Source organism: Pseudopipra pipra, chromosome 5 (genome assembly GCF_036250125.1).
Source record: "Pseudopipra pipra isolate bDixPip1 chromosome 5, bDixPip1.hap1, whole genome shotgun sequence".
NCBI classification, from domain to species: domain Eukaryota; kingdom Metazoa; phylum Chordata; class Aves; order Passeriformes; family Pipridae; genus Pseudopipra; species Pseudopipra pipra.
In genome coordinates, this window is record NC_087553.1 from 75276288 (window position 1) to 75289308 (window position 13021).

General features: G+C 68.5%; 2 protein-coding genes across 3 annotated transcripts; one reads left to right on the top strand and one right to left on the bottom strand.

The window, feature by feature from the left end:
• Nucleotides 1-1200: 1200 nt before the first annotated feature.
• On the bottom strand, nt 1201-3424 carry LOC135415215 (uncharacterized). Its single transcript, XM_064656878.1, has 4 exons — nt 3083-3424; nt 2462-2563; nt 1807-1932; nt 1201-1728 (listed from the first exon to the last, which is right to left on the bottom strand). The coding sequence occupies exons 1-4, from the start codon at nt 3422-3424 to the stop codon at nt 1534-1536; spliced, it is 765 nt and encodes a 254-aa protein (XP_064512948.1). The 3' UTR covers nt 1201-1533.
• Nucleotides 3425-3583: 159 nt separating this feature from the next.
• Nucleotides 3584-12952, top strand: CHKB (choline kinase beta). 2 transcript variants are annotated; one of them, XM_064656858.1, is made up of 11 exons: nt 3584-3732; nt 4716-4824; nt 6664-6777; nt 6878-7011; nt 7815-7919; nt 8764-8822; nt 8915-9002; nt 9077-9185; nt 9259-9365; nt 12049-12130; nt 12242-12952. In XM_064656858.1, the coding sequence occupies exons 1-11, from the start codon at nt 3584-3586 to the stop codon at nt 12296-12298; spliced, it is 1113 nt and encodes a 370-aa protein (XP_064512928.1). In that variant the 3' UTR covers nt 12299-12952. The 2 variants fall into 2 exon arrangements, with proteins under 2 accessions (XP_064512928.1, XP_064512929.1); XM_064656859.1 differs by lacking the exons at nt 8915-9002; nt 9077-9185.
• Nucleotides 12953-13021: the final 69 nt, after the last annotated feature.

The window sequence follows — 13021 nt, forward strand, 5'->3', positions numbered from 1 at the left end:
CCCCCCCCGGCTCCCCCCTCCTGGCAGGGACTTGCAGAGCCAGAAGGTCCCCCCTGAGCCTCCTTTGCTCCAGGATGAGCCCCCCCAGCTCCCTCAGCCCCTCCTGCTGCTCCAGACCCTTCCCAGCTCCCTTCCCTTCCCTGCACACGCTCCAGCCCCTCCAGGTCTCTCCTGGCTGAGGGCCCAGAACTGCCCCGGGATTCCAGGGGGGCCTCCCCAGTGCAACCAGAGGTACAGAAACACATTCAGGAAATTTGGAAAAATTCCTTCTGGAAAGGGCTGTCCAGCCCTGGCACAGCTGCCCAGGACAGGGGGGGAGTCTCCACCCCTGGAGGGATTTCAGAGCCCTGTGGATGTGGTACTTGGGGACGTGGGTCAGGGGTGGCCTTGGCAGTGCTGGGGCTGGTTGGACTCAACGGGCTCCGAGGGATTTTCCAACCCAAACAACTCCGTGGTTCCACAGTGGGGCTGAGCCCCCCGGGATGGCTCAGCCCAGCCACCCCCCAGCCCCCCCAGCTCGGCTGAGGCTCAGGCTGGCACAGCAGCACAGCAGCACAGATGCCTCCAGCCCCCCCAGCCCTCCTCTGACCCATCTGCCTCCCCCCAGCCCCCCCTGCCCCGCTGGGCTCCACTCCCAGCACATCCCGAGGCTCCGGCTGGTGCCGGGCATAATCCGGGCTCAGGGCTGAGCTCTGCCCACCCCCCCCCTCCAGCCCCCCCCGGGAGCCCCCCAGGGCTGCCCCCGTCTCTGCTGGCACAGGAGGTGCCAGAGGCAGCCCTGGGTGCCCTGAGCTGGGCACTGGTGTCCCCGGAGCCAGGAACAGACAGGGATGGTCCCAGAGTTTATTGAGCAGCCAAGGGAGGGGGTGGCACAGGGGGGGTACAGGGTGTCCATGGGGTGGGCACGGGGTGTCTGCAGGGGTACAGGATGTCTGTAGGGTGAGTATGGGGCAAGGGGTGTCAGGGGAGGAGTACTGGGTGTCCATGGGGTGGGCACAGGGCGTCTGTAGGGTGGGCACGGGGCAGGGGGTGTCCGTGGGAGGGTAGAGAGTGCCCATGGGGTGGGTATGGGGCAGGGGGTGTCCATGGGGAGGGGTACAGGGTTCCCATGGGGGGTTACAGGGTGTCCATAGAGTGGGCACAGGATGTCAAGGGTGGGTGCAGGATGTCTGGGGTAGGTGCAGGATGTCTGTAGGGCAGGTACAGGATGTCTGTAGGGTGGGTACAGGATGTCTGTAGGGTGGGTACAGGGTGCCCATAGGGGTGTACAGGGTGTCTGGGGTGGGCACAGGATGGCTGGGGTGGGCACAGTGTGTCTGGGGCGGGTACAGGGTGCCCATAGGGGGGTACAGGATGTCTGTGGGGTGGGCACAGTGTGTCTGGGGCGGGTACAGGGTGCCCATAGGGGGGTACAGGATGTCTGTGGGGTGGGCACAGGGTGTCTGGGGTGGGTACAGGGTGCCCATAGGGGGGTACAGGATGTCTGTGGGGTGGGCACAGGGTGCCCGTGGCACAGCTGTGTCCCTGCTTCTCTCAGCTCTGCTGTCCCTGCCCAGCCGGGGGGTGGCAGTGGGGGGGCTCTGCCCCCGTGCCCGGCTGCCCCTTGGCCAGGAGCAGGTCCAGGTAAGCCCCCGAGATCAGGTCGTGCTCCCCGACCCCCAGTGCCCGCAGCAGCTCCCGGGCCACGCGCTCCCCATCCTGCACGCTCTGCTCCTGCCTCAGCACCACCTGCGGGCAGGGGGTGAGCCCGGGGCACCCCGGGCTGCCCTGTGCCCCCCGCAGAGCCCCCCGGGCCCAGCCCCTCACCTCCAGCTCCAGGAAGTCGCCCAGCCCCTCCACGCGGTCCAGGTGAACCCGGGTCTGCCCCACGAGGTAGAGGAGCCGCTCCTTCCTCACGATGCCCAGCACGCCCAGCGCCTGTGCCAGCACTGCCTGAGGGCCAGGGGGGAGCTGGGCCTGTGCCAGGCACCCCGGGCTACCGGGGCACCCCACAGCACCCAGGGCACCCCACAGCACCAGGCACCCTGTGTCACCAACCACTCCTCAGGGCCCAGGGCACCCCAGATCACCAGCCACCCCACCCAGCACCCAGGGCACCCCACAGCATCAGGCACCCTGTGTCACCAACCACTCCTCAGGGCCCAGGGTACCCCAGATCACCAGCCACCCCACACAGCAGCCAGGGCACCCCACAGCACCAGGACACCCCAGACCACCAGACACCTCACACAGCACCCAGGGCATCCACACCACTGGACATCCCATGTCACCAGCCATCCCTCAGGGCCCAGGGCACCCCAGACCACCAAACACCCCACCCAGCACCCAGGACACCCCACACTGCCAGACACCTCACAGTGCCCAGGACACCCTGAAGCCCCTATGCCGTGGGTGCCCCAGGGCAGGGGGAGCAGGTGGCACCCCTGGGTGCTGTCCCACAGGGCCCCCACCCCTCTCTCACCTCCAGCCCATCGGGGTCGGCCGTGGGGGTGATGGTGAAGCTGGACAGTTTGGGGCCAGCGGTGTCGGGGCGCTCGTAGAAGATCAGCTGTCCCTGGCCATCCTGGGATGGGGACACACAGGGAAAGGCAGGGACAGGGTCACACATGCAGGGACAGGCAGGGGACAGGCATAGGGTCAGGGGCAGGTAGGGTCAGGGGCAGGTAGGGTCAGGGGCAAGCAGGCAGGGTCAAGGACAGGATCAGGGACAGGGAAGGGCAGAGTCAGGTAAAAACAGGGTCAGGCAGGGTCAGAGTCAGGTAGGGGCACAGGCGGGCAGGGAAAGGGTCAGGGTCACATATTCAGGATCAGGGAAAGGTAAGGGCCAGGTAAGGCCAGGGCCAGGGTGACACACACAGAGTCAGGGCCAGGTAGGAGCAGGGTCAGGCAGGGTCAGTGTCACTCAGGTCAGGGGAAGGGACATGTGAGAGAAAGGACGGGTGGTGGCAGGGGCAGGGACAGAGCCAGGTGGGGCATCGAGCAGGGACAGGGTCGGGCAGGGTCAGGGCCAGGTAGGGGCAGGGGCAGGATCAAGCCCAGCCCTCCCTCACCCCCCAAGCCCCTCCCTCACCCCACCCTTTACCTGTGTCCGCCGCAGCTTGAGCCGTCCCCGCGGGACGCGGAAGAACGTGTCGGCCTGGACGAGCAGCTGCCCCTGACCTGTGCCCTGGGCGTGCCCGTCAGCCGTGCCCAGCTCACCCGGGCCCAGCTCACCCGTGCCCAGCTCACCCGTGCCCAGCTCAGCCGTGCCCAGCTCACCCGTGCCCAGCTCACCCGGGCCCAGCTCACCCGGGCCCAGCTCACCCGGGCCCAGCTCACCCGGGCCCCCCCGCAGCAGCCGCTCGGCCGCCCCGCGCGCTTCCGCCAGCGCCCGCACCCGCGCCTTCACCTCCACGTTCCGCCGCATCCCGCCGAGCGCGCCCATTGGCTGCGCGGCTTATAGGGGCTCCCCAGACGAGAGTCTATTGGCTGGATGAACCGTCAATCTCAGCTGACGCGTTGCTATTGGCCAGAAGGCAGCCCTTACCCGGCCCCTCCCCGCCGCCACCGCCCCTCGGCCCAGCGGGACAGGGCGGGGGCGACCATGGCGGCCAAGGGGGGCCGGGGGACCGAGAACGAGGACGGGGCTGTCCCCGACGCCACCCGCCTGCAGGCCTACGCCTGGTGCCGGGAGTTCCTCGCCGGCTCCTGGAAGCTCATCAAGGCGGAAGAGTTCGGGATCGAGCCGGTCAGGTACAAAGCGGAACCGGGGAGATGCGCCCCCCCCACCCCCTCGGCGGTGGTCTCGTCCCGGGTTCGGGCCCCCGCCCAGTGTGCCCCAGTTGCCCCCAGCACTGGTGTCCCCGTCCCGCCCCCAGTGCCTCCCGGTTGCCCCCTGGCCGGTGCCCCCCTCCGCCGCCCATTGTTCCCCGGTGTTTACCGTTACCCACCTGACTGGTTCCCGGTTCCCTTCTCGGGGTCTCCCAGTTGGCCCCCCCGACCAGTCCCCCAGTCCCCCTCCCAGTACGCCCCAGTTGCCCCCCCCCAGCCGGTATCCCAGTCCCGCTCCTATTGTGCCCCAGCTGCCCCCCAGTTCGCCCCTGGACCATCCACTCCCATCCCTCTCCCAGTGCCCGTTTCCCCGCCCAACTGGCACCCCAGTCCGCGGTGCCCCCCAAACCAGTGCCCCGGTCCCTTTCCCAGTGCCCCTGTTGCCCCCAGCCCCGTGTCCCTGTTTCCTACCCGGTGTCCCAGCCAAGGCTCCTCTGCCTCGGTCCAACCCTGGTGCTCCTCCCTTTCCCGGTACCCCCTGTCCCCCTGATGGCCCTCCACGCCCTCACCCCCCCCCCCCCCATGCCCGGAGCCCCCCTGAACCCCTCCAAGCCCCCCTCCATCCCACAACGGGGGCTCAGTAACCTCCTGTACGTGTGTGTGATGCCCGAGCACATCCCGAGCGCGGGGGTCCCTGCCCCGCCCCGGTTTCCCCTCGTTCTCTGTGCCCCCCCCGGTTCACGGTGCCCCCCGGTGCCCCCCCAGACCCCTCCATCCCACAACGGGGGCTCGGGGGCTCAGTAACCCGCTGTACGTGTGTGTGATGCCCGAGCACATCCCGAGCGCGGGGGTCCCTCCCTCCTCCCCGGTTTCCCCTCGTTCCCGGTGCCCCCCCCCCCGGTTCCCCGTGCCCCCCCGGTGCCCCCCGGTGCCCCCCTGACCCCTCGGCCCCCCCGGTCCCGCAGCGGGGGGCTCAGTAACCTGCTGTACAAGTGCGCGCTGCCCGAGCACATCCTGAGCGTGGGGGACGAGCCCCGGCAGGTGCTGCTGCGAGTCTACGGGGTCATCCTGCAGGTGAGGGGGGCCCGGGGGAGACCCCCCCATCCCCGGGGGACCCCCCTGGGCAGCCCCGGGGCGGTGGCGGGGTCGGGGCTGTGCCAGGGTGGGGGTGCGGGGGCTCAGAGTTAAGGGAGGGGCTCTGGGGGTGCCGGGGTGGGGGTGCTGCGGCTCTGGGGGGGCTCACGGGGTGAGGGGGTACCAGGGTGGGGGGCCGGGGTTCAGTTCAGGGGGTGGGGGTGCCGGGATGGGGTTGCCTTGTCTCTGGGGGGGCTCACGGGGGTGAGGGGGTACCAGGGTGGGGGTACTGTGGTTCAGTTCAGGGGGTGGGGGTGCTGCGGCTCTGGGGGGGCTCACGGGGGGCAGTTGCTGGGGTGGGGGCTGCCGGTGTGGGGGTGCCACGGTTCAGCTCCAGGGACCCTGCAGGGGTGGGGTGCTGGGCTTTTGGGGGTACTGGTGGGGGGGTTCCATGGCTCTGTGGGGGCTCAGGGGGTTGGGGGTGCCGAGGTGGGGGTGCTGTGGCTCTGGGGGGGGTGGGGATGTGGGGGTACCATGGCTCAGTGGGGGCTCAGGGGTGGGGGGTGCCGGTGGGGGGTACCAGAGCTCTGTGGGGGCTTACGGGGTGGGAGTTGCTGGGGTGGGTGTGCCAAGATGGGGGTGCTGGGGTGGGGGGTACCTGGGCTCTGGGGGGGCTCACAGGGTGAGGGGTGCCGGGGTGGGGGTTCTGGGGTGGTGGTACCGGGGCTCTGTGGGGTGTGGGGGTGTCAGGGTTCAGCTCTGGGGGTCCTGCAGGGTGCTGGTGTGGGGTCTCTGGGGTTCAGCTTGGGGGGTCCCACGGGGTGTGAGGTGCTGGGTGGGGGCTCTGGGGTCCTGCTGGGTGTGGGGTGCTGGGTGGAGGTGCTGGTGTGGGATCTCTGGGGTTCAGCTTGGGGGGTCCCACGGGGTGTGAAGTGCTGGGTGGGGGCTCTGGGGTTCAGCTCAGGGGTCCTGCTGGGTGTGGGGTCTCAGATTCAGCTCAAGTGTCCCACAGGGTGTGGGGTGCTGGTGTGGGGTCTCTGGGGTTCAGTTCTGGGAGTCCTGCTGGATGTGGGGTCTTGGGTTCAGCTTGGGGGGTCCCACAGGGTATGAGGTGCTGGGTGGAGGCTTTGGGGATTCAGCTTGAAGGTCCTGCTGGGTGTGGGGTGCTGGATGGGGGTGCTGGTGTGGGATCTCTGGGGTTCAGTTCTGGGAGTCCTGCAGGGTGTGGGGTGCTGGTGTGGGGTCTGAGGTTCATCTCGGGGGTCCCACAGGGTGTGGGGTGCTGGTGTGGGGTCTGGGGTTGAGTTCTGGGGGTCCTGCTGGGTGTGGAGTGCTGGATGGGGGTGCTGGTACGGGATCTCTGGGATTCAGCTCGGGGGTCCCACAGGGTGTGGGGTGCTGGATGTGGGGTCTGGGGTTCAGTTCTGGGGGTCCCACAGGGTGTGAGGTGCTGGTGTGGGGTCTGGGGTCCATCTCGGGGTCTTGCATGGTGTGGGGTGCTGGTGTGGGGTCTGTGTCCAGCTCGGGGGTCCCACAGGGTGTGAGGTGCTGGTGTGGGGTCTGGTGTCCAGCTGGGGGTCCCGCAGGGCGTGGGGTGCTGGTGTGGGGTCTGTGTCCAGCTGGGGGTCCCACAGGGCGTGGGGTGCTGGTGTGGGGTCTGTGTCCAGCTTGGGGTCCCACAGGGCGTGGGGTGCTGGTGTGGGGTCTGTGTCCAGCTGGGGGTCCCGCAGGGTGTAGGATGCTGGTGTGGGGTCTGTGTCCAGCTGGGGGTCCCGCAGGGCGTGGGGTGCTGGTGTGGGGTGCTGGTGTGGGGTCTGTGTCCAGCTGGGGGTCCCGCAGGGCGTGGACTCGCTGGTGCTGGAGAGCGTCATGTTCGCCATCCTGGCCGAGCGCGCGCTGGGCCCGCGGCTCTACGGGGTGTTCCCGCAGGGCCGGCTGGAGCAGTACATCCCGGTAGGACCGGGGGGCCTGACCCCCACCCCAGCCCACCCCGGGGGGCTCTGTGCCTCCCCCCGGGCCGGGCAGCCCCCCGACCCACCCCCCGTGCCCCCAGAGCCGGCGGCTGCGCACCGAGGACCTGCGGGACCCCGGCGTGTCCGGGGAGATCGCGGTGAAGATGTCCCGGTTCCACGGGATGGTGATGCCCTTCAACAAGGAGCCCAAGTGGCTCTTCGGGACCATGGAAAAGTGAGGGCGGGGCCTCCAAAATCCCAACGGGATCGTGGAGTGGGAGGGGTGACCCTCAAATCCCACCGGGACCATGGGGTGGTGAAGGGGGGGAGGGAGCCCCAAATCCCACCAGGACCATGGAGCGGGGAGGGGGGTTCCCAAATCCCACCAGGACCAGGGGGTGGGAAGAGGGAGCCCTAAGTCCCACAGACCCCAGGGAGTAGTGAGGGGAGACCCCAAATCCTACTGGGACCAGGGGATGGAGAGGGAGAGCCCCAAATCCCACCAGGACCAGGGGATGGAGAGGGAGAGCCCCAAATCCCACCAGGACCAGGGGATGGAGAGGGGGAGCCCCAAATCCCACCAGGACCAGGGGATGGAGAGGGGGAGCCCCAAATCCCACCAGGACCATGGGATGGAGAGGGAGAGTCCCAAATCCCACCAGGACCAGGGGATGGAGAGGGAGAGCCCCAAATCCCACCAGGATCAGAGGGTGGGAAGAGGGAGCCCTAAATCCCACAGACCCCAGGGAGTAGTGAGGGGAGACCCCAAATCCTGCTGGGACCATGGAACAGTGAGGGGGATTCCCAAATCCCACCGGGACCATGGAGTGGGGAGGGGGGTTCCCAAATCCCACCGGGACCAGGGAGTGGGGAGGGGCAGCCCCCAAATCCCACCAGATCCAGAGCACTGGGTTGTTCTGGCTGCTTCCCATGGGTCCCATGGGGCAGGGAACTGAGGGGACCCCGGGGTGGGGAGGGGGGGCTTTGGGCAGGTGGCAGCCCCCAGGTGTGACTGTCCCCCCGTGTCACCCGTCCCAGGTACCTGAAGGAGATTTCCGAGCTCTCCTTCACGGAGAAGGCGCAGCTGGAAAAGTTCAACCTGCTCAAGGGTTACAACCTGGAGGAGGAGATGAGGAGCCTCAGGTGAGCCCCCCAGCACCCCCCACGGGGGTTTCGGGGCCACTCAGCTGCTCTCCTGTCCCTGTGTCCATTCCTCTGTGTGCCCCCTGTCCCCATATCCCTGTGTGCCCCCTGTCCCCATATCCCTGATGTCCCCTGTCCCCATATCCTTGTTTCCCCCTGTCCTCATATCCCTGTGTGCCCCCTGTCCCCGTATCCTTGTTTCCCCCTGTTCCCATATCCTTATGTCCCCCTGTCCCCCTATCCCTGATGTCCCCTGTCTCTGTATCCCTGTGTCCCCCCTGTCCCCATATCCCCATGTCCCCTTGTCCTTGTGTCCCCCTGTTCCCATATCCTTGTTTCCCTCTGTCCCCATATCCTTGTGTCCCCCCTGTCCCCATATCCCTGTGTCCCCTGTCCCCATATCCTTGTTCCCCCCGTCCCTGTATCCTTGTGTCCCCCCTGTCCCCCTATCCCTGATGTCCCCTGTCCCAGTATCCTTGTGTCCCCCCTGTCCCCCTATCCCTGTGTCCCCCCATCCTTGTATCCCTGTGGCCCCCCTGTCCCCACACCCCTATGTTCTCGTGTCACCCACGTCCCTGTACCTCCTGTGTCCCCCTGTCCCTGAGTCCTGGTGTCCCCCTGTCCCTGTATCCCTGTGTTCTCGTGTCCCCCACATCCCTGCTGTCCCCCTGTCCCTGAGTCCTGGTGTCCCCCCTGTCCCTGAGTCCTGGTGTCCCCCCTGTCCCTGTATCCCTGTGTTCTCGTGTCCCCCACATCCCTGGTGTCCCCCCTATCCCTGAGTGTCCCCCCTGTCCCCAGGGTGGGTACCCAAATCCCTGCCCTTTCCCATCTCTCCCTCGCTCAGGGACCTTCTGGAATCCACCCCATCCCCGGTGGTCTTCTGCCACAACGACGTCCAGGAGGGTGAGTGGGACAGGGGGTGGCTGCAGCCCCCCTGAACCCCCCAAAGCCCCCAGATCCCCCCCCCAGACCCCCCCGATCCCCGATTCCCACAGGGAACATCCTGCTCCTGGCGGGACACGAGGCCTCGCCCTCGGACAAGCTGATGCTCATCGACTTCGAGTACAGCAGCTACAACTACAGGTGGGGCTGGGGGGGCCCGGGGGGGCCTCGGGGTGGTCCGGGGGGGGGTCTCTGCTGACCCTCCTCTTCCTCAGGGGCTTCGACATCGGGAACCACTTCTGCGAGTGGGTTTACAACTACACCCACGACCGCTGGCCCTTCTTCAAGGCCTCCCCGGAGAACTACCCCAGCCGCCAGCAGCAGGTGGGGCCCTGCCCTGGGAGGGGGTCCGGGGGGGGTCCGGGGTGTGGTTCCAGCCCGTTCCATCCCTCCCCAGCTGCATTTCATCCGGCACTACCTGTCGGAGGACTCGGGGCGCCGCGGGGACACCACGCACGAGGAGCAGGCGCGCATCGAGGAGGAGATGCTGACCGAGATCAACCGGTGAGGGGGGGCCCTGTGCCCCCGGGGGGGATCCCTGTGCCCGTGGGGGGCTGTGCTGGGGCACATGGGGGTCCCTGTGCCCATGGGGGGCTGTCCTGGGGCACACTGGGGTCCCTGTGCCCATGGGGGGCTGTGCTGGGGCACATGGGGGTCCCTGTGTCTGTGGGGGGGCTGTACTGGGGCACGTGGGGGTCCCTGTGCCCATGGGGGGTTGTCCTGGGGTGCATGGGGGTCCCTCTGTCTGGGGGGGCTGTGCTGGGGCACATGGGGGTCCCTGTGTCTGTGGGGGGCTGTCCTGGGGCACATGGGGGTCCCTGTGCCCATGGGGGGCTGTCCTGGGGCACATGGGGGTCCCTGTGTCTGTGGGGGCTGTCCTGGGGCACATAGGGGCCCTGTGCCCGTGGGGGGCTGTCCTGGAGCACATGGGAGTCTCTGTGTCTGTGGGGGCTGTTCTGGGGCACATGGGGGTCCCTGTGCCCGTGGGGGGCTGTGCTGGGGCACATGGGGGTCCCTGTATCTGTGGGGGCTGTGCTGGGGCACATGGGGGTCCCTGTGCCCATGGGGGGCTGTGCTGGGGCACATGGGGGTCCCTGTGCCCATGGGGGGCTGTGCTGGGGCACATGGGGGTCCCTGTGCCCATGGGGGGCTGTGCTGGGGCACATGGGGGTCCTTGTGCCCATGGGGGGCTGTCCTGGGGCACACTGGGGTCCCTGTGCCCGTGGGGGCTGTGCTGGGGCACATTGGGGTTCCTGTGCCCGTGGGGGGCTGTGCTGGGGCACACTGGGGTCCCTGTGTCTGTGGGGGGCTGTGCTGGGGCACATGGGGGCCCTGTGCCCATGGGGGGATGTGCTGGGGCATATTGGGGTCCCTGTGCCCATGGGGGGCTGTCCTGGGGCACACTGGGGTCCCTGTGCCCGTGGGGGGCTGTCCTGGGGCACACTGGGGTCCCTGTGCCCGTGGGGGCTGTTCTGGGGCACACTGGGGTCCCTGTGCCCATGGGGGCTGTGCTGGGGCACGTGGGGGTCCCTGTGTCTGTGGGGGCTGTGCTGGGGCACATGGGGGGTCCCTGTGTCCGGGGGGGGGCTGTCTTGGGCACATGGGGGTCCCTGTGCCCATGGGGGGCTGTGCTGGGGAATATTGGGGTCCCTGTGTCTGTGGGGGCTGTGCTGGGGCACATGGGGGTCCCTGTGCCCATGGGGGGCTGTCCTGGGGCACATGGGGGTCCCTGTGTCTGGGGGGGCTGTGCTGGGGCACATGGGGGTCCCTGTGCCCCTGGGGGGCTGTCCTGGGGCATATGGGGGTCCCTGTGTCTGAGGGGGGCTGTGCTGGGGCACATGGGGGCCTCTGTGTCTGTGGGGGGCTGTCCTGGGGCACATGGGGGGTCCCTGTGCCCATGGGGGGCTGTCCTGGGGCACACTGGGGTCCCTGTGCCCGTGGGGGCTGTGCTGGGGCACACTGGGGTCCCTGTGCCCGTGGGGGCTGTGCTGGGGCACACTGGGGTCCCTGTGCCCGTGGGGGCTGTGCTGGGGCACACTGGGGTCCCTGTGTCTGGAGGGGCTGTGCTGGGGCACATGGGGGTCCCTGTGCCCATGGGGGGCTGTCCTGAAGCACATGGGGGTCCCTGTGTCTGGGGGGGGGCTGTCTTGGGCACATGGGGGTCCCTGTGCCCATGGGGGGCTGTGCTGGGGCACATGGGGGTCCCTGTGCCCATGGGGGGCTGTCCTGGGGCACATGGGGGTCCCTGTGTCTGTGGGGGGCTGTGCTGGGGCACATTGGGGTCCCTGTGCCCATGGGGGGCTGTCCTGAGGGTCCCTGTGCCCATGGGGGGCTGTCCTGGGGGCACACTGGGGTCCCTGTGCCCGTGGGGGGGCTGTCCTGGGGCACATTGGGGGGTCCCTGTGCCCATGGGGGGGCTGTCCTGGGGCACATTGGGGTCCCTGTGTCTGTGGGGCCTGTGCTGGGGCACATTGGGGTCCCTGTGCTCGTGGGGGGCTGTCCTGGGGCACATTGGGGTCCCTGTGCCCATGGGGGGCTGTGCTGGGACACATGGGGGGTCCCTGTGTCTGTGGGGGGCTGTCCTGGGGGTGCATGGGGGTCACCTGTGGCCGTGGGGGGGCTGTGCTGGGGGCACATGGGGGTCCCTGTGCCTGTGGGGGAAGTCCCTGTGCCTGTGGGGCTGTCCAGGGGCATTTGGGGTGGGGGGGACAGTCCTTGTGTCCACAGGGATTGTCCTGGGGCTTGTAGGGGGGTCCCTGTACCTGTAGGGGGCTGTCCAGGGGCAGGTGGAGGATCCCTGTGCCCATGGGGGGGTCCTGTGCCCACAGGGGGCCATCCTGGGGCACATGGTGGGTCACTGTGCCCCATGGGGGGTTCCTGTGTCTGCAGGGTCTGTCCTGGAGCCCGTGTGGGGTTCTCTGTGCCCATAAGGGGCTGTCCTGGGGCACAGGGAGGGGTTCCTCTGCCTGTGGGGGGGGGGTCTCTGTGCCTGTGGGGCCCCATCCTAGAGCATGTAGGGGGGGGGCTCTGTGGCCATGGGGGGTTCCTGTACCCATGGGGACCATCCTGGGTCACATCCCCCCAAACCTGCCCCATCCTGCCCCCCTTCTGTGGTGGGGGGAACAGGGACAGGGGGGGTCCTGGTGGGCAGGGGGTGTCAGGGGTCTCATGGCTGCTCCCCCCCCAGGTTCGCTCTGGCCTCCCACTTCTTCTGGGGCCTGTGGTCCATCCTGCAGGCCAAGATCTCCACCATCCAGTTCGGGTACCTGGTGAGCACTGGGGGGGGGTCCCCCTCTGCATCACCCCCCCTCTGTCTGGGGGGGTGAAGGGGTCTCAGGGGGCTCCAGCATTCCCTGATCCCCTCCCTTCCCCCCCCCCAGGACTATGCCCAGAGCCGCTTCCAGGCCTATTTCCAGCACAAGGCTCAGTGTTCCTGACTGAGAGAGGCCCCCCAGCTCTGCCCGTGCCCCTCTCCGGACCCTCTGCCCCCCCGTGCCCCCCCAGTGCCCCTGGGAAAGCTGGGACAACCATGTCCCCCCTTCCCACAAGGGCCATAACAGCTGGGGGGCTGTAAGAGCTGGGGGGCTGTGCCAGTTATGGGGCTGTGACAGTTTGGGGGGGGCTGTTGAAACGGTTGCAGGGGTCATTGTGAAACGGTTGGGGGGGCTGTTGTAACGGTTTTGGGGGGGCTGTAACGGTCTGGGGGGGCTGTAACGGTTTGGGGGGGCTGCCACACCACCCCCTACTCCCCAGGACTCCACAGCAGAGCGGGCACAGAGGTGGGTCTGCCAGGCACGTGCCCCCCCAGGAAGGAAAATCCTGCTCCGGGGGTGGGGGGGCTGGGGGGAGCCCCCAGTTTAAAGTCCCCATCCGCCCACCAACACCCTGGGTGGGGGGGCCGGGCAGGGGTGCTGAGGGGTCCCAGGGTGCTGCTGGGGGCAGAGGGGTGTGGGGGGGACCCCCTGTTTGTACCTCATTCCCCCCCCCCACGCCCCCTCCCCAGAGCCCTGAGGCCGGGGGGGGGGCTGCCCCGGCCCCCCCACCCCGACAGCAGAATGTAATCTGACCAATAAACCCTCAGTGGTGCCGGCTCCTGCTCTCACCTCCTCATTCCCCCCCTCCTCAAATCCAGCCCCCTCCCCCAAATCCCTCCCTTTTCA